The sequence below is a fragment of the Ambystoma mexicanum genome, chromosome 8 (genome assembly GCF_040938575.1).
Source record: "Ambystoma mexicanum isolate Mex_15411 chromosome 8, UKY_AmexF1_1, whole genome shotgun sequence".
Classification (NCBI taxonomy): Eukaryota; Metazoa; Chordata; class Amphibia; order Caudata; family Ambystomatidae; genus Ambystoma; species Ambystoma mexicanum.
In genome coordinates this window covers 1130840707-1130861696 of record NC_090929.1, presented here as the reverse complement: position 1 = coordinate 1130861696, position 20990 = coordinate 1130840707, and the positions used below count along the sequence as shown (strand labels likewise).

General features: G+C 46.9%; 1 protein-coding gene across 3 annotated transcripts in view; it reads right to left on the bottom strand.

Annotated features, from left to right (window-relative positions):
* FRMPD2 (FERM and PDZ domain containing 2) overlaps nt 1-20990 on the bottom strand; it is an 878187-nt gene that overhangs the window by 132102 nt on the left and 725095 nt on the right. For all 3 annotated transcript variants that reach the window (XM_069611181.1, XM_069611182.1, XM_069611183.1), the window contains one exon: nt 14624-14785. In XM_069611181.1, coding sequence (XP_069467282.1) covers nt 14624-14785 — 162 coding nt within the window. The remainder of the gene's footprint in view (nt 1-14623; nt 14786-20990) is intronic.

The window sequence follows — 20990 nt, the reverse complement described above, 5'->3', positions numbered from 1 at the left end:
TTGGACTTTGATGGAGACCAACGACCGCTTATAGTTAGATCGTTGGTGTGGGCTCCCCACCCTGTGAGTGAGGCATCCGTCACTACAGTTATCTCCGACCATGGCATCCGTCACTACAGTTATCTCCGACCATGGTTGCCAAAAAGATTCTCCCTTGAGAATGTTGTAGTTGCAAGCCCACCAAAGAAGGTCTTGAGCAACTGTGCTTGTAACTTGCAGAAAATCCGACATATTCCCAGAGAATTGGGACCACTGAGTCCTGAGAGCCCATTGAAGGGATCTCATCCTCAATCAGGTCTCTGGGACTAGAAAGATGCAGGATGCCATCATACCGAGCAACCTCAGAAAATCGAAGGCCGGAAGATGTTGGGCATCTTGGAACTTTGTTACCATCTGCAGAATGTGGCGAGCTCTCACCTCAGGAGGTGAGGCTTTGTCCGAGGATGTATCGAGGACTGCTTCGATAAACTGGAGCTTTTGGGATGGTATCATGTGGGACTTCTTGAAATTGAGGGAGAAGCCCAGTCTGTGAAGGGAGTGACAGGTGATTGACAGATGTTCCTGAGCTTGTTCGGGAGAACGCGCTCTGATCAACCAATCGTCCAGGTAGGAGGAGACGTGAATCCCCCCTCTCCTGAGACTCGCTGCCACAACCGCCATCTGTTTGGTGAAAACCCTCGGGCGGAAGTCAGCCCGAATGGCAGAACTCAAAACTGATAGTGAGAACCACCAACCGCGAACCTCAGGTACTTTCTGTGCTTGAGATGGATTGGCACATGAAAGTAAGCATCCTGAAGGTCCAATGATACCAACCAGTCTTGGAGTTGGAGAGCCTGAAGGATCTTAGAAAGGGTTACCATCTTAAACTTGTCCTTCCTAAGGAACTTGTTCAAGTTTCTTAAGTCCAAGATGGGTCTCAATCCTCCGTCCTTCTTTGGGATAAGAAAGTATGGGGGGTACCAACCCTTGCTCCTCTCCGATACAGGTACCTGTTCTATTGCACCTTTATCTAGAAGGGTTAAAATTTCCTGCACAAGGAGCGGATCTGGAATTTTGACAGAGTTTGTTCCCGGTGGATGGTCCTGAGGCCTTTTTAGGAAGGGAAGGCAGTAACCCTTAGCTACTGTCTCCAGTGCCCAAGCATCTAAAGTAATGCCCCACTATTCTTTCAGATGCTGTGAGATTCTGCCTCCCATCGGGGTCTTGTCTGATTAGGCCTCAAAGTGACTTGGAGACAGCTGCATGAGCGGCTGAGGGCAAAGATGCCGTTCCTGACGCTGGTTTCACACCTTTTCCTCGTCCACCAACAGTGACATTTCTTTTACCTCTTTGAATAGCCTGTCCTCTTCCTCTACCAAAAGAGGAGTAGTATCGAAAAGAACGACCTCACCAGGAAGATGAGCCCGAATAAGGTTTCTGAGGCTGTCACATAAAGGCGATAAGAGATTCAGCTGCCGCTTTTGAGGTCTGCAGTTTTTCTATGCTTTCATCAGCTTTACTGCCAAACAGCCTCAAGCCATCAAAAAGCATGTTGAGTAGCCTGGCCTGCACATCAGGTGCAATCCCGACTTCCTCAACCACGCAAATCTGCATAGCACTGTGCTTGCAGCCATGGATCTGCTGATGCTATCAGCAGTATCCAGTCCAGATTGGAGACATTCCCCCATTGCCTCCTTGCCATCTTTTATAATATTCAGGGAGCCTTCCCTTTCCTCGGCTTCCGGAATATGATCCGCCACCCCTGTGATGCAGTCCTGTAGGGTATGGGTAAACCTGACCAGGGTACAGGTGACATTTGCTGACTTGAGAGCCATGCTACCCGAGGTAAAGACCTTACGGGCCCAAGCATCCACCTTCTTATCCTCTCTATCCGGGGGATAGATGGATAGGCTGTTTGTCTTGATGAAGGTGCTGCCTGAATAACCAGACTTTCAGGCGTGGGATTCCTCTTTAAGTAATCAGGGTCACTACTAGAAACTCTGTAATTTTTAGGAAAATTACTATTTACTGCAGAAGCAGTCTCAGTAGCCTCCCAGTTTTTTTCCACTGTCCTCTGAAGTGCCCTATGGAAAGGGAGAACAGGGACAGGGCCCAGGGCACAGGGCCAGGGCCCAGGACCCTTCTGGGGTCAGGGCCCCCAGAAGGGTCCTTCTGGGGGCCCTGGTCCAGGATATCAGTCATGTCATATCCTGATCAAATGTGGGTGAGGTTCTACCCCAGCCCATGTATTCAACAACCCTATTCATCAAACTCCTGTACCCTGAATCTGCATGTTCTGCAGGGTCAGGTTTTGTAAATTCTAGCTCTGGTGACATATCAATGCCACTAGCAGAGTGAAGGGTGTCACAGAGGTCTCTCATTTTCGATTCTGGATCGATTCATTCCTCTGGCACCTCTCTAGTACCAAACTGTACTCCAAAAGGAGAAACTTCTTCTTCTGAGGCCCTTTTCTTTTCAAAGATAGACGACATAGACTTAAAAAAGTCTGATTTAGGTAAAGGAGTAAATCTCCTTTCCTGTGTTTGAATTTGCCTCGAAGGAATTGAAGGAGTCTTCGAAGTTGTCGATAATATCTTCGAAGAAGGTGTCACAAACTCCTTCGGCTTTGATGTCGAAGCCGTTGGCGTTGACGAAGTCGTCGAGGGCTTCAATGACTTACGTTTCTTCATTGGTGTTGGGGAATCACTCGATTCTCGAAGAACCTTCGACGATTTGACGTTGGGTCGAGATTTTCGAGGTTCACCCTTACTACTGGATCATTCCACAGTAGTTTCTGACTCTCCTGCATCGTCCAACGGAGCGACCGGGGTCTGGCTCTTTTGAGGTTTCTTTGAGGGGGTTGAGGCCGCATTTTCAAAGACCTTCATCATCTTCCTTCTAAATTCATCCCATTTCCTTGGGAAATCCGATTTAGTCGGACATCTTACCAATTTGTTAGACGTATCAGAGGAAGAGGAGGGAGATCTATGTCTCCTCTTCATCTTCTCTGAAGAAGATGAAGAACGTCTCGACCTACTATGTGATCGAGATCTCTTGGAATGTTTACGTCGATCCGAATCCTTCAATTTGCCTGTCTTTCTATGTTTTTATGACAGGGCCTTCAAAGAGGCCTTGGAAGCTTCCCTCCCCACTGCCAGTGTACCTTTTCTCTCACAAAGAACCTTCTCCGTAGTCTACTGACAGGAGCCAAAGTCGCTGGTTCTATGGTCCGAACCCAGGCACCAAAGACAAACGCAGTGAGGGTCTGTAATCGACATTTTCGATTCACAGTGGATACATTTTTTGAACCCCGTCTTGGGAGTACAAGGGGTAGAAGAAGACATTTTCTCAAAGAAAATTTCGAAGCGTGCCGTTAAATTCGAGAGCGTAGCAATCGGAAAAACGGAACTGAAGCCAACGGGCGGGGCCGAGCTACTTATACTGATGGTGACATTGACACGGTACGGAGCCCGTCGAGGGACATCGCCGCCACGACCTCGTGCACAGTGCCCTCTGCCAAGAAAAAGGTTTTTCCGAAACAGCGAAGCTGGCGAGATACAAATATCATAAGATGAGGATTACGTGGGAAGACACAATCCATTCGAAGGTCTAGTTTTCAGTTTAAATGCTAAGATATAGAGAGAAGTAGATCAAAATTATGGTATTTGCCAATAACACAGCCAGCAGAAATTACCTTTAAGGTCAGGTCTACCAATTAAGTGTGCATTAGCTTCGAACAAAAACCTTTAAAGCTCAGGAAGGGAGGGCATGGTGTCATGGGCAAGCCAGATGTCCTGATCAGGTCATAGAGGGGAAATGCAACCTAGGAATTGGTAGAGGCTATGTGAAACTGAGGAACGTGTGGTGCATTGCCATTGACTAACATTGAATACATTTTCTTGAATAAAAAGGGCATCGAACGTCCCAGTGAGCCCATCCTGGATTCATATTAAAGGGGATCAGGTGCCAGTCGGGGCAATGTAAAAATGGATTTTGTGTGATGGATACAACTTGAGTTGTGAGAGAAATTATGATTCCGGCCTTCTCGTAATTCCGAGGGAATAGAAAGTTCTTGTTATGATAGGTTGTGGAAGTAAGGTTTGAATCAGGAAGGGGCTGTTTTGTGACTATTTTGTCTCAGGAGAAAATCGCGAAAAATGATAGCTATGCTCAGGAAGGGCATGCTGAAGTAAAATTAGTATTTTCTTACGTGCCATAAAATATAGAACTAAAGAAAAATATGTGCTGGAAAATATCTGAAAAATTGGGGTAGCTGCCATGTTGTTAGATTTTAGGACACTGAAGAAGTTAAACTCACTTGTCATTTTGGGATGATAAATCTTTCTCCTCCCTAAGCCCCCATCATTCACACCCTCTAACTCCTTATCCTATTAGCAGGCAGTGGGTGTATTCGGGGGAGGGAGAGGGAGAGGGAGAGAGCTGGCCAATCCGCAGCTGGGAAATATGATAATAATAGAGTGTCACGAGCACTATAAGAGATCAGTTTTCTATTGTCAGGGTCCGGCTTGAACGAATTCCACAGGAGCTGATGCTGGCCCCACAGACCCTCACTAGGAGTTCACCTCTCAACCCTAAAGTAAAGCTGAGCTGAGAACTCCAAGAAAGGGAAAGGGGAATTTGGATAAAATAACAATGGAGACACTGCAGCCCTGCAACCGTCTGGTAGGCTCTGGTATCTGTAGTAAACAAATACACTTAGTTACTTATACATTAGTGTAGACTTCTTATCTTAAATTATTTTGGAAACAACTCTAACTTCTTTACCTCTTAAACCTCTGTTTAAGACTTAGAGGTTAATTATCTGCATGGAGTATAGAACAATTGTAGTACTTTAGAGCATATTGTCACTAGCCATAAGTCTCTTTAGAATCCTAAGTAATGACTCTTGCAAGCAGTTCACTGACTTAGATATTCTTGTTTGCTCCTTAAGAACATTAAACTCTATGAGATTTGAGTTTTAAATGCTTTTAAAAACAATGCAGTCTTTTCTAATGAAGTATTGAATTCCTTTTGCGTGAAGGTTACTTAAATGGAACTCGTTAACTTTCTTCAATGCTGCTGCTCCTGCGTCTGCGTGTGAATCTTTCCTTTTTTCAAGTGCGAATGTTTTGGGATGAACACGCGAATTCACAAAGCGTGAAAATTGTCCTTGCGCTAAAAAAATCACACGTGCACCGTATTTAAGAGAAAACACGTACACGCGCTGAAAGCATACGCGCACCTTAAATAATTCACATACGCAAGTAAAACGTGCACGCGATTAAAAATTACACATGCACCATAATAAAGAGAAAACACGTACACGTGCTAAAAGCACACGCGCACCTTAGCTAATTCACGTACGCGTGTAAAACATGCACGCGATTAAAAATCACAAGCGACGTAAAAATGGACTCGATCGCAACCAAACACCAGCTGTCGTACGCAACGTCACTCACGCGAAAATTGTACACGCGCTAAAAACAACTTGCGCTCTGTAAAAATGGGCTTGCGCTCTATCGCTCTGCATACCCGCGCGCTCCCATAACGACGTTGCTGAAGTCACGAGGCCTCACGCGCACGCTAAACAGTCTTGAAACACTTTCCATGTAATTTATAAACTTAAACTTGCGCGCACAGGCTTTACAATTGTCTGCTTACTGTATTTAAACTGTAAACTTCTCTCAGTTCATTTTAAAGTTCTTAACACTTAAACTTCTTATTAGAAAAGTGGAAATTCTCTGTGAAAATCTTTAAGCTTTAAAAAGAACGATCCCACCTGAGGTCTTCTTGTTCACTCTGGCTCAGCAAACGATTCTCTTACTTCTCTGGTAAATCTTCTGAACTCTGAAAGGCCTTACTTAAGGAGCTTAACAAATGTACAACCAGCCACTGAATTTCTTTGGATGAAAGACAGTTTAGAATCTTGCTCACCTCACAAGAATCAAACCCATTGTCCTTTCCACCAATCAGGCAAACCAAACATATCATTGTTCCTTTAACCAATCAGATTAGGTTTCTTTCTTTCCATCTTGACTTGGGCAAGCACAATGTTAATTCTGTGTACAAACTCTTTCTGACTACTACTCAGCCAATTCTATGTACATACTCTTTCTGATTACTAATCCAGCCAGCCCTGACATCTATCGGAGACAAACTTGCTGATCTTTCTTTGACTTTTCAACTCTTGGGACCTTTCTTTGGACTTTTGATTTTTCCCTTGACTTTCCCACTCTATTGCTGGGCATTAAACATTGCGTGGGAGACAGAGACTGGGAAATCTAGAAGCTAGCTGGGCCTACCATTTGTGGAGCCAGAGGAAGTCTGGGGCCTGGGGACTACCCTTGTCCGAAGCCTTTGACCAGATCTGTGCTGTTCTCAGAGGCGCCCTGCTGTTTCCCTGGATGCCCCATAACTAAGGCCTCCCATATAAGTAGATATATCCCAAAGCTATCAAAAGTGAGTGGGGAAATTGCCAGCCTTAATCTCCATCTCGCATAGCAGTATGAGTGTTGGTACGGGGGAGACCCGTGGCCCATTTTATTAAATCCAATTAAAATTCATTCCACTATAGAAAATCACCCTAATCATTTAGATTGAATTGTCTTGGGAACTGCCTGCCTTAATCCTTTCCATTAAATTGTGGAGACGGGGGAGGCTGTGTAGATTCTTAGCGCATTTAATTAAACTTAAATACATTTATTCCCATATAGAAAATCCCGGTATGAGTGTTGTTAGATTTAAAAAATAACAAAGTTCATACCGAGTGTGTTAGAGCCGGTATAGGCAATAAAGTACTTGGGTGACTCTACCTTTCTGAAACCCCTGTCTTCTGTACCGAAGGGGGGTATCCATAATCCCCAAATAAGTAACCTTAAAAAGCTGCTATTCAAGTGAATGTAAATTTCCCATTTACTTACCTGCACCCCAAAACGATTTCCCCACTGAATTCCTTTCTTGACTTTGCCTTTCAAATAAAAAATCCAAAACAATTTTGCTACTGTATTCCCACTCCCTGTAACTTGCCTTCATTTCAGAGGGGTCATAACTAATGAAGGCCTGGAGGGTGGGAGTTTCTGGGAGAAAGGAATATTGTGCCAAACTAAGCAATCACTGTGTGTTTTGTATGTTTCCTACTGGTTAATTTGCAAGAAATCTGATGTAAAGTGATAACTGTCCATCTCTAAATTTTACCTGTGTGTTGTAGTATCTGTAAATTCATTAAACATATAAGTTAGTCAATTGGTGCAAGAAATGTGCTTTTGTGATATTGTGTAGTGCCACAGCATTGGTGGTTGATGCTTTGGTTGCGAGGCTTCTTTGTCAAACCTTAAATAAATATATATTCTTACTATACACCGGCATGGTTCCTAGCTCATTGGTGATACAGAGGGTATTTGTTGGGGTGGTGCAAGACGGGTTGGAAGCCTCACTAAAGTTGAATCTGTATATCTGTACAAGGGGAACACACCTTGCTTGATGCAAGATTTTATAGACCCTGTATCGACCATAAATGAAATCCTTCAGTTACCTACCTGTACACCTATTCGGTGTTTCTTTTCCAGATCAGCAGGACTGAACAAATCAGAGATCCCTGTGGGCAGTCCTAATCCAGGTACATATTAGCACAGAGGAGTGGGAAAGGATTCCCTCCAAAAACAATTGCTCCAGTGTAGTGAGTGACCATTCCATGGGGTAAATGATTTTTCTCCCATGCCTCCCACACATGTACTGGTGCCTGTGCTGGCATGGTCGGTTGAAATGCACAGTTCTGTGGAGCCCCAGATGCTGGTTTCTGTTCAACCCGTACCTGATGTGACTGCACAGAACCTGGGGCATATGGCATGGTCGGGGTTGCATTTGCTGGGCCCCTACATTAAAATACTGTGGCCTGCCCTGACAATCTGGTGCCACGTGTCCCATCCTTCCATATGACCAACACTGGACCCCATACAACCCTCCATAATTATTTCATATCGGCCCCTCAAACCGGGGCCCCACTCCTCCAAACCGGCAAAATTACCAACCTCCTTGTGAAAATCCTCTGCTACCCCTCGGGAACCGCTTACCAGTCCATCCAACCTTGTGCCATACCTGATTCAATCTGTCCCTGTTGTCCTGGTTGTCCCTGCTGTCCCTCCATGGAGCTGGTAATCGCTGCTCCTTCCAAACAAATGTTTGCTAACTTTTTCTGAACAAGCTTGGCCTCTGCCTTTTGTGCCTGCTCTATTCTCTCCTTTTCCTTTTCTTCTCTCCTTTTACAAAAATGCACGATATGTGCTTGAGTTTCCGGCTGATTCTTGGCCTCCATCCATACTATTTTATCTAAATTATGCTGGACTACTTTGCGAAGTCCATTTTTAACATGTAAATAAATTGCCACATTCTTATCCCATGCTTCTCCCGTCCCTGCTGTCCACATATCCTGAATTGACTGGATATGTGCGGCAGGATTATCGTCTAACTTCATTGTCTTGGCCAAAATAGAATTTATACCCAGTGTATTGGGATGCATAATCCACAAAACTCCCCCATATCTGTGCCCTGTAGTTATTTCTCACCTTCAAAGCCCATTTGACTGTTCCCCCATTAGAGCCATAAATAGGCTTTTCATGTTCCCTATGGCCAACATGACACTGGCAGTGTGCTTCTCCAATGCATACACCCACTTCCCCGTCCCTGGAGTGAGCAAAGGGAGTGTCTTCATTAAATTATTCCAGTCCATGTGTGACCATAGGACATAATACGCTCTTCCCGGATCCTTCTGGAGCAATGGAAATTGAATCAACCCTGCCTTTGCTGGGGCCTTACCCATCTTTCCCCTGCTGCTGACTACAGCCATATGAGTACCACAGGGTTTCCTAAGATCCCATGGTGTACTCTCTGTCGCTGCTATTGGAGCAGGAGGTGTGGCTACTACACCCTGTTCTTCCTGCTCAACATCTAACTCCCATTCACCTACTCCTGTTACCACGTCCCCTAATACTTCTATGGACACAGAAGCATACTCGGCACTACCTTAGGGTGCCGGTTCCCGTTCACCTTGCTCAAATCCTGTACCCATAGCAACGCTTCCGTCCTCAAGGTCCACGTTGAAGTCCTTGATAAATGACTTATCCAGTCTAACAAGAACTTGCCCGTGCCCCCATCTTCCTTCTTCTAGTTCCTTTACCTTCCTATTTACTTCTTCCCGCTCTTCACTCCTCTTCCGTCGTATCAGCACTACCTCTTCCTCCACTAGCTTCAATGCGTCTTCCAATTGTTCCCGCTCCTGTTTCTCTCTACTGCTATTCGCGCTGAGTGGAAGGAGGGGACCTCCAGACCCCCCACCTTATTTCCATGCTCCCTGGACAGGCCCAATCATGGCTGCCTCGGGTCCAGGACCCCGGCCCCAAAGCACTCATGTGAGGACACCTCAGGGAACCATCACCCCCTCCATAAATACACATCTGTGCTGGCAAATATCTGAAAAATTGGACCTGCGACCATGGTCCTGTGGCCACTCCTGGACAGCAAGATTGGGACTACATCTTTGTAATGTACTTACTCTATTTGCAAAATAACATGAGCAGTCAGGGTTTCACCCCAGGCCTCAGTCATCTCTGCCAAGCGCACAGCCAGCGCGACTCTACCCCAACCGCCTCCCCACTGCCGTCCACATAAAAGCTTGGTTCCCAAGAGAAGGCCGGCAGCAGGAATGCAACAAAATCCACACTGTATTGCTTGCCGCCTAACTCCCTTCAGTAATTTAGATGCAGCCCCGGGGGGGAGAAGGTTAGAACCAGGGCTATCTGTCTCTTTAAACCTGCCCTGCACCCCACAAGGCACCGGTCATAAAAACCTAATCCCTGTGTACCCCAGAGCAAAATCAACAATGAGGGGAGACCTTTAAATAAGTGAACGTGTTCTTTCCTTCTGAGAGGCATGGGCAAAGAGATGGCCCATCCTCATGTGTAAAACTCACACAAACCTTCTGACGTCCGAAATAAGCTAATGAGTAAACAATGTAAATACATATACACGTGCAAGTGAAAGCTCATTTACGAACCTGTTTTATCGAAAGCAGAATGCATGTTGGTTTATAACATTGAAGTGTGCACAACGACTAACTGTAATGTATCGACGTGTAATCAACTCTTAGATTTGTGCAAGCTCACACAATGTTACCTCACAGCTGATAACGTAGAATGTAAGTGTATAACGCGCTAGGAGAAACCCTCATGTGAACTATTATTTACAGACGAATGCCATTATGAACAGCTACGTGTTGACAATCTCTCTCTCTCTCTCATCATCCCTTGTTATTATGTTGCGACATTATATGACTAGTATGGAGTTATAAGATGTCATAAGTGAATTTCACTCAAACCACAAACCAACCAAAAGGGTTTAAGGCAACAATCTGCCATGTGTAAGCATGAAAAGCCTCTTCGCACAAAATAAGCCTAACAGCCCTGAAACAGCCCACCACTGACCGCCTTGACCCTATAAAGAGTTATGTTGTCCAAACACCTGGTCACCAAATCCCTTCTAAGGAAATGTACCATCATAATGAAATATGTTTATTTGTAATCCAGTCCCAGCAACCTTGTATTCCAACCTTCCCCACACCCATGCAGCGACCTTGCAACCCTCACCCCAACTCAATATTCGAGCCTGTTTTGAATAAAAAAGTGATATCTGTGGCAAAACATATATAATAAATGTTCAGCAATAAATAAGCATGCCTTGTTACACGTGCAGCCTGCTAGTCTCACCACCGGACGAGCCGGTCAAACGTATGAATGGATGTGAATATGTGGCCACAAGGGCAAAAGTGTTGCATAGATAAGGTGTCAATGTGTCCATCCAGCGGATGTACGACAGATGAGCCAAGCTGAACCCTTGACTCAACTACATCATCTCGTCACGCGCCAGTGGACCAATCAGCCATCACCGACCATATAGCACCTATCAGTGCCTCCCCTTAGCGACCAATCCCTATCCACCATGTGCCCCATAGGCCATTCCCGTGCTGATGACAAATCTCATGTATAAATGTAACTTGTAACATGGTTTCTGCAGAGTGCTCTCGGCGTGAGCAGAGTAGATTCTGTTTGCCCTACTTTTTAGATTAAAAGCCTTTAATCGTACTCTCACTTGGTCTCGGTCTTATTTCCTCCTGGGATGTACCTTTATTTGACTCTGTTGGTCGCTTCACCAGCAGGCTTGGGGGCCTCTCACTTTCAGCGCCTATCCTCTATCCTAGCGGTAGAAGGCACAGTCTTCCCTTTCTTGCTCATTCTCAACCCTTCATCTAGTCTTCTGGTTGCCGGCCTCACTCTCTCTCACTCCACCACACTTAATATCTCTGATAATCTAGCAGTCAGGTGTGATATTCCCCTTCCGCTCTCCTTTCTCAAATTTTCTGCGTCCCTAACCATTGAAGGAGTTACCCATCCACTTTCCTCAATATTCCATCTGTTAGGAATCATAGCTAATGGAGGCGTTGCCTGTGTCCGTCTCACAACCATTGGAGTTGCCGCTAGAGAAAATGGAGGTTTGAGCCCAGGGTCTATATACCCTTCTGCGGGCGATATGTGGAGGGCAAGCATACCTACCTCCACTGCAATGACTTCAAAGCTCACAAACTTCACAAATGTACACCATGCCAGGCCTCCAATTGGCCAGTGTGTCAGCATTCTCCCTTGACAGCACTGCTCTTAAAACTCACAAGTGTTCATACTCAACTCCACAAACTCGGGCAGATAGCCCTGGTACAGACCTTTGTGGGACCTATGTTGCTGCCTATAGCGCCAATCAGATATTGCATAATACAATACAAACTCAGATAAGCAGAACAAGGGGAGGGTCATACCAATTCCCCTTTCAGGGTCCCGAACATCACTTATCATACAGACCTATACTCTGATAGTCTTACCACAGTGCATTTACATCGGTAATCACTGGAGATGGTCCTCAACAACACACGGTCATGTAAATGGAAGAGGTCTGCTTCATATAAAGCCCCATAAAAAGTCAACAAAAAAAAAAGAAACAGATCCCCGGTGCAAGAGCCGTGCCCGGATTCCAGAAAAGAAAAAAAGGGTAAATGGCCTCCACACAAGGGTCCGTTTACTCTAAAAAGAGGACAAAAATAGTTCCTGGCGCAAGTGGAGCACCGGACAATGGTTGAAAACGTTTGAAAAAACCCCAAGGGTTACAGGTGCTGCTACCCGACGCCTACTGGTGGAAATCCAGAGCCATCAAGATAATGTGTCAAGACCCAGAAAACGTAAGGATAGAGCATGAGTAGAGATTTGTGTATAATGTCTTGTGGTTTTCCCTTTTTGTAAAAAAACTCTCAAAACCCTGCTGGTGTACCAAAAGTGAGCAGATAATAACTAAAAGAACCATACACCCGAATTCCTTTGTCCGTCTTTCCTTTTGTGTGCCAGTTACTTTAACCTTGTGTCTTTCTCCTTAGGGGTATTTGGGGAAACTTCTGACTTTTCCTACCTTCTCCACATTCACAGCGGAGCTCAGTGGGGTGATCTCGAACCCAGGGAAGCAGGGTTTGAAGACAGGTAAGAGGTGGGTCATGTTATAAGTTAAAGCACAAGATATATATTGTGTGCCCCCCTACACCTGTCTCCCAATAAGGTGCAATCAACCTGCTACAAAAAGGTCATGTCAGGTCAATAAGGGGGGGGGTTTATCAGTTCATGTGTCCTTTTCCTTCTCCCCGGATATGGAGCTGTGCAGTGTCTGGGTCATCAAGTGATGCAGGTAAGATGAAGGAAGAGCATGGTAACAACTGAGTATAAAAAGAAATGTGATTTTTTTTTCAGGTGAATAGAAGGTAGGTGGGAGAGCAGGTGACAGACATCCTTCTGGTATGGCTCTCATCCTGAATGTCCCCAACCGTCACTCATAGAACCTCAGAGAACTCTGGGTTCCATGTGTGTTCTACATTCCACTGGCACCTTTAAACCAGCTGTAGATCTTGGGCGGGACCTCCCTCTGAACACAAAAGGAGAAGCTGCACTCAAGCTGCCTCTTTACCATGTAATGTGCAAGAGCCTTCATTTAATAAGCACAAACGCCTCCTGGCTCTGGATTTCATGGACCCTGCAGATGTCTGTGGCAGATGGCAGAGGAATCAAATGATGGTCTGCTTAAAGTAAAAATATGCAATTTTCACGAAGATCATTTTCAAAAAATATTCTTCAGTCATTTGGCATTCATTTTGAGCTACTTTAATTAGATCAATATAACATCCAAACAAAAGTCCACAATCAGATAATGAGATGGCTTCCTCAAAAGTGCAACAGGCAATCCAACCGTGCCCTATCAGCAAAAGAGTCCCCAATAATGACCCCTGTGGTGCATATTGCAACCAAAACCTGACTATTCTTTAGACAGAAAAGGTAACATAGACCAGAGATCTTCAAGGACGCTCTCAATGGGCAGTTAAAGAACCGGAAGACGGCCTCCAGGGGTTGGACTGAGGTTCCATCCCGTCGGGGATGTAACAAAAAGGGAATGGATGATGTGGAGATGCTGCTTTGTAATTAAGCATTTTAGATTGGGGAAGAGGGCATTATGACAGGGTAAGGCTTGCCCCCAATGTATTGACCTAAGGTGAAGCAAAACACAGCACCAAGCTGGAAAATTGTACTATCCCAAGTGATAATGGCCACCCACCTCTAAGGCTATTAGCACTCTAGATTACATTAAATTAATAGTGTATGCAGTGCCTGCTGAAAGGCTGTATCTGAAGTCAGATTGTTTGCAATGAGGTCAATTACAGAGATTACTGACTGCATTCAGATTGGTTAGAAAAGGTCAATATTGACGTTTATGCACTAATGTTCTTAGGTTTTCATCTGCTGAATTATTTATGGTCCATGTATCCCCAACCTAACGAGGGGCAATGTACAAAGTGGACATCTGAATGATCAAAAAGAGACAACAGAGACAATGAGTCCCTGATTCAGAGGTCTGTGTCAAAATAGAAATGTGTTTTTCCAAGCCAGAACAACACATTTCTCAAATGCACCATATTCTGACAGGCAAATAATGTGATGCAGGGAAATGACAGCCTCAGCTTTTTCATGAACCTGATGTATGGCTTGACAACAGCCCTAGCAACCATCAGGAATGCTGGGCGTCCACATGGAGAGGATACTCCTCCCAGCAGCACTGGTTTAGCACATGAATAAAAGGAGTTAAAATAGGACGCCTCTGAGGTGCTGTTAAAATCCACTTCACGCTTTTTCCCCTATATAAATATAGCATTTCTTAGACTGCAGCACCACTTTTCTAGATTGATGAAATTTTAAGAAAACTTTCTTAAATTAGAAAAGTGGCAGTCTTTAAAGAAATGCTCACAATGCCACTGGGGCACACGTTTCCCCCACAATGAGAGATTTTAGCAGCTTTTTCTGCACCTCTCCTCCAATACTTCCACCCACTTCAGAATGGTGGTGCTGGAAACCGGAGGGGAGAATGTCAGATTTCCACACTCTTTTTATCATGAGGTCAGAATCGGCCCCTGAGTAGGGTATTGGGTGCACTTGTACGTAGTAAAAAGGTAGACTAGATCTTTGTTAGGACCACAGTGGGCTACAAGCAAAAGCAGAAAGGTATTGAAACTCTTTACCTGGAGTAAAATGTCACCTATTTGAAGTCTTCCATCTAGGTCAGCAACACTTTCAGGGCTGATGGCTTTAATCAGGAAATCCCCCCCACTTCTGCTGCAGGTTAAGGCAAATCCCAGACTTCCATTCACTGGTTTGTCCAAGTCAATCCTGATTGTTTGGCCCTTTGATGAATAAAGGGTTACATTGAGTAAGTAATAGCAAAACAAGACTACGGCTTTCCACAAAAGACTAGTGATGGGTTTAAAATGGATACAGCATATCTTTAAAAACAGCGAGGGAGAAAGAGAAAGGGGTGGGTGGTGAAATAGTCAAGAAATAATCGTGGCACATTTTGTAAATAAAAATCAACAGCGGCCTCTCTGCCCCCTCAGCCTCATCCCACGTGAAGTATAAATATAGTGCACTTCTGTGATTCGCTACATGTCTGCAACCATCTGCAATCCCACTCCAATCATCATGACCACCGTGTCCTCTCCCTTGTCTCCATCTTTATTATACGAGGGTGAAGCATGGCCAGGAAACAGTAAAAAAAAAACATTTGCCCTTTAAATGTAACAACAATATATAGCTCCTTCCCCTCTCAAGTGTATAAAGCACCCGCCCAATCCTCTATCATCCCATATGTTGCCTCTGATTTAGACGCCAAGCCAAAGACTGGCTGCCGCTCTGTATCTATTTCTTTAGTTTTTGTGTTTAATTTTTTATTGATGCTCTTTGAGAAGGCCAGCTTATGCAGTCCTCGCATGGGTACCTCCAGAAGCCCTTTTAGTTTATGTATGGTGCATTTACTTTTCAGGGTGAGCCTAACCATGCCGGCTGATATTTTAGAGGAATAGCACACCTCGGAATGTTCTGAGAGACAGAGCCTTGGGGTAATCCTCAAATGTGGTGTTTTAACGGTCAAAGGGGTGAAATTTATGGGAAGATGTAGACAAAAACCCCTTTTGTTTTCCTCTATATGAATTAGCCCACAGGGTTGTTTTTTTAATTCTGGAGCTGGTGGCCTTGCTGTTCCAGTTTACAATCCTAGCTCCTCTCCTACTCCTGCCTGGGATCACCCATGTTCCAACTCTCTGACCTTCCTGTGCAGTTCATGTCCCTGCATCCCCCGTACCTTCTGTCAAATCCTTTGGCTTGGTAGATGTGGGTGCTGTGGGTGAGGGGGCTTTGAGTTGCGACTAATAATAGTCGACCCAGCCTCCTCTTTCTACACAGTTTCACAGAAGCGTTTTCCCGCTCCAGGAGAAGCGGGCTAACTATTGTAAACTCAAGATTTGGAAAATCACGGACTCCCATGAAAGGCCAGGTTGGTCAGGTCCATATTCTCTCCTGGCTCCTATGTGCCCTGCAAAGTAAGTGCAGCTTTACCCCGTCAGTCACCTGTCATGTGGGTGTAGCGCTGCACATAAAACAGATTAAAAGTTGGTACTTAAATTCCGCATCAGTCACCCTCCAAGTGCGATCAGCTGTTTCACGCCAGTCACCCTACAAATGAGCGTCACTTTTTGGATTTCCCTTTAAGCACTGGAGCCAGAGGCGTCGCTAGAAGGGCTTTTGGCTATAACCTGGGTCCTTTGGTTGTAGCCCCGGGTAGAAGCTCAGGGGCTACAAACAAAAGGCTAGCCAAGCCCCCAGAGTCCGGAGATCAGCTCAGCCCCAGATCTTTTCCAGACCCTGAGTGGAGCTACATGGAAGAAGCTGTCAGCATGCAGACACCACATCCTTTTCATCGAAGTAGTGCTTGCCGGTGTGGATGGCCCTGAGCCTAGTCCATGAGATGCCGAACCTGAGAGAAACTTTGGTACATGTCAATTTCTTCATGGGGGGGGGGGAATCTGCCAGACCGTCCACGCATCCCGAGACCATTACGGTCCAAGTGTATTTTTGATACAACCTTTGGTGACACTGTTTATCATTTAACTGCTGATGGCTGCTTGCCGTTCAATGTGGGTGGAAGCGGCCTCACCCCCGTGTGATGGGACGGGCAATAAATCTGCTGCAAAGAGGGGGGGGGGGTGTGACGTAGGCGTCCTCCTAACCATGTAGACATGCAGGTGCCTGTCGATTCCTGTGGCAGCAGTGGATGCAGGTTTGAAACTCTAACTGGGGTCACTCGGATATGTTGGGGACCTGGGTTCGAACCTGGTGTGAGTCTCATTAACTGGGAGAATGCCTTATCAATAAGGTGACCCCCTAAATCAACTGGGTCCCAGGATTTAATCCCCCCACCATTGTTACCTTTCATTCAGTAAATAGTACATTTTACACTGGTGTTATTAATTTATAATTGGTTTTGTTTTAATTTGGCTGCTGCTTTTTACTTGTTTACTATTAAGGTGTTGCTAATCTGCTGATGTTTTGATACTTAGTGCTGATAGTGTGTTAATTTTATCATGTTTTCATGAGCTACTGTACAAACTCGTGCAGGGGCAGTTTTCTTAGTACTACTTTTTAGACTATGCACATTTGGAGAGACACAGGGTCTTGTATCGGGGCAAAGGGTGCATTTTGTGTGGCTGAGACTTAAAATACTGATGTCAAGTGTGGTGGGCGAGCCGGTGCTTCGGGCCGCCCCATACTAACACACGCATGCATACAAGCACTGAGACATGACACATGCGACCATGCTTTCCAAGGTCCCAGCGGCAACTGCCGCACGGACGTTCTTTATTCAAAACGCGCATGCGCCACCCAAAACGAGGCTCGCGCATGCGCCATGTACACTGACAACGTCACATCCCTCTTTTTCTTTGATTAAAACAAACTAATATCAATAACACAACAGTCCAACATGGAACAACGATGAATGTCCCCGTAGGGGATCGCTAACCTGATTAAGACGCCAGCTCAGTCTCCTCAGTCCAGGACGTAGTCCTTAAACCGAGCCGGCAGCCGGCGATTATGTCGCACCGGATATCGGGGACTGTTCTGGGGGATCGCTCCTGGGCACTCCACCCGCGGCAGCCCTTCCGGTGGGTTATCCTTTCCGGGGCTCTCCGTCCCCGCGTCCGATGTGGATCCCTCGTCGGGGCCTGTCTCCTCACCGGGTACTTCCACTTTCTTAAAAAAAGATTGGTTGCGGGTGATGGTCCCTCGCTCATTGGCCGCGGTGACCATGGTCCCCTTCACGTGGGTGATGGTCAACGGCCGGGGTTCATATGGTAGTGCCAGCTTCCCTTCCGGTCGACGGTTCCGCACTAACACGGAATCGCCTACGGCCATCTCCTTATCTTGCAAACCTCTCCTCGCACTTTCCTTCATTTTGCGTGCCACTCGCTCCTCCCGGACTTTCTCGTTGTCAATAACCCTGGGTTCTCGGCCCTCCATCTCAGGGATCAACCCTCTCGGGCAGCTTCCAAAAAGCACCTCGGCTGGGGCGACACCCGTGGACTGGTGTGGCGTGGCTCTGTATTCCCTTAGGAACTCTACCAATTTCTGCCGTAGGTCATTCCCTCCGATGGCCGATATTCTGAACACTTTGTTAAGGGTCCGCATCATTCTCTCAGCTCCACCATTGGCCCGAGGCCAGAGGGGTGAGGCCTTCCGATGTTGGATGTCTTTTTCTTTAAGTACTGCGCGAACTGGTTTCCCGTGAACGGGGGTTCATTGTCCGAGCACAACAGTTTGGGGAAACCATGCGTGGCAAACATTCTGTCCAATGTGGTGTGTTCAGTCGCTGTTGATTTGACCACTTCCACCTCCAGGTACCTCGACCATTGGTCGACCACCGCCAGAAAGTACATGCCCCTTCCCGTTGATCCAAAGTCGGCATGGACCGTGCCCCACGGCTTCTCGCTCTGCTCCATGGAACTGATGGGTGGAGCCCTCTCAACCGGACTCGCTGCTTGGCACGGCAAACACTTCTTCACAAACGACTCCACCAGACTTTCCAGATCGGGGAACCATACCTTGGGTCTGAGCTGCGCCTCTTTACGATACCCTGGTGTCCTGTATGGGCCAGTTCCAGGATGCGGTTCCTTAGGGCTTGTGGAATGACTATTTGCCTTCCCCGCAGCAGTAGTCCATCTTCCGATATTGAAAGTTCGTCCCTCACCTTCCAGAGTGCCTGAAGGTCCTTCTGAGCCCTCTGTTCCCGTCTGGAGTTGTTTTGGAGCATCACCTTCCAGTCACCACTTCTCACCGTCGCCTTGACCATCTGAAACATTTCATCCATCGACGACTCCTCGGCCACTGCTACCCTGGATAGTGCCATGGGCATCGCGCTCTCCACCACGTGGCACACCAACTCTTTGCAATCCAATACTTCACTGGGGCCTTCCGCCCGCTCGAGACTCGGGTGGCGGGAGAGGTAGTCTGCCAGATTATTAGTCCCCGGTCTGTAGACAAGCTTAACCCTTTACTCGATGAGTGCTAGCATCCAGCGCTCTATCCTTGGGGGGGGGGGGGTTTCGACGACACGCCCGCCAGGATGGGCAGGAGCAGCTTGTGGTCAGTCACAACCGCAACTGGCTTGCCCAGAATGTACAGACGAAAATAGCGGCAACCCCACAGAATGGCCAACGCCTCTCTCTCAATCTGCAAGTAGCGCTTTTCCGTGTCCGTTAGAGCTTTACTCGCATAGGCAATGGGGTGCATGTCTCCTCTATTATCGGCCTGCATAAGGACAGCCCCTAGACCCACCGGGCTGGCGTCCACGACAATCTCTGATTCTGCTGTGGGGTCAAAATACGCCATTGTGTCCCGACCAGACAGAGCTTTCTTGATCTCCAGAAACGCCTCCAGCTCTCTCCTGTCCCACACCCAGACGGCCTCATTCCTGGTCAAAGCCCTGAGAGGCTCGGACAGGGATGCCAACCCCTTGATGAAGCGCCCGCAGTAGTTGACCATCCCCAGGAAGCTATATACTTCCGTGGGAGACTGGGGCGCCGCCGCTTCGCGGATGTCTCCCCTCCACCCTCTCAATGATGTCCATTTCGACCAGAAGTGGAAGCTCCTTCTCCACTTGCTCCCTGAGGTGGACCGGGATCCTTCTATGTTTGAGGGCGGTGGGCCAGATGGTATCATCGATACGTAGACGCACTGGGGGACCCTTCAGCTTGCCCACTCCCTGAAAGATACCGGCGAATCTGGTCAGCAGTTGGTCAATGTCCACCTGGTACACCTCAAGGGCAAAATGCACCAGGTCCAACGCCTCTGACGCAGCACAACTGAGAAGCGAGTGCTGGCTGACGTCCGTGACAAAAGACTGGGCTTTGATGGTCTTGGTCCCTCTGGTGACAGGTGCCACAAACACCCCTTGAATGGGTAGTGGAGTGTCGCCTCCAAAGGTGAAGATCTTTGACGTTGACACATCCAATGGTGGTGGTCCCGGGATTGCCCTGTAATGGTCGGTGGCAAGCACACAGACAGAGGCGCCCGTATCTGTCAGTACCTGCGTCGGGACACCTTGAATGTCAACCACACACTTAGGCTGTCTCTTTTTTCGTGCTCATGTCGCAGGTTTCGAAATGAAAAAAAGTCTTCTTCCTCTTCCTCTTCCTCTGCGATATCTAGTCTCTGGACATCTTCCTCCAGTGTCGCAACACTGCATTGTCTCCTGAGCCCGCCGCCATTAGGCCTCGCCGGTCCTCTTTGCGTGGCAACCAGTGCGGGGGCACGACACATCCTGGCATAATGGCCCGGACCATTGCACCTGCCGCATGTTCTTGATTTGGCTGGACAGTCATCAGAGTGGGGCAGATCATATCCGCAGTATTGGCAAATGGTCGCTGATCCGTGTGCTGGGGCTATATCCTGGCGTTTCTGGCTCCATCGCGCCTTCCATGAAGCTTGCCTTCCCACTGCAAATGCCTCTTCAGACCTTCCGGGGCGCACAGCAGCGTCCATATTAGCTCCCCTCGTCTCAGCCAATTCATACACCCTGCCACTGTCTAATATTTGGACAAGAGACAGTCCCGGCTCTCGCAGTATCTGTCTGCGTAGTTTGCCCGAACTGCACCCCTGAATCACTTGATTGCGGATCATACCCTCTTCATTGTCCCACCTACAGGTGGTAGCCATCTGCCGCAGGCGTGCGCAGAACTGACCAAGAGATTCCTCCTCCCGCTGTTTCTCACCACAGAATAAAAATCTGCCGAAGTCCACATTGGATAGGGGAATGAAATAGTTCTTGAGGTCAGTTTTAACGGCATCATACGTTGCCACTTGTAGGTTTAGAGACTCATATATGCGGAGAACGTCCATCCCTGCCGAATAGAGCAATGTCGCCCTCTTGGCGTCGTCATCGGTCTCTCCGGTCGCTGCAAAATACATGTCCAGTTTTTTTATCCACAGCAACCATTTTGGGCCCAATTTTGAGGGTGGACCTGAAGTGTCAAATTCCTGCATGGGTAGTAATGAACCCTG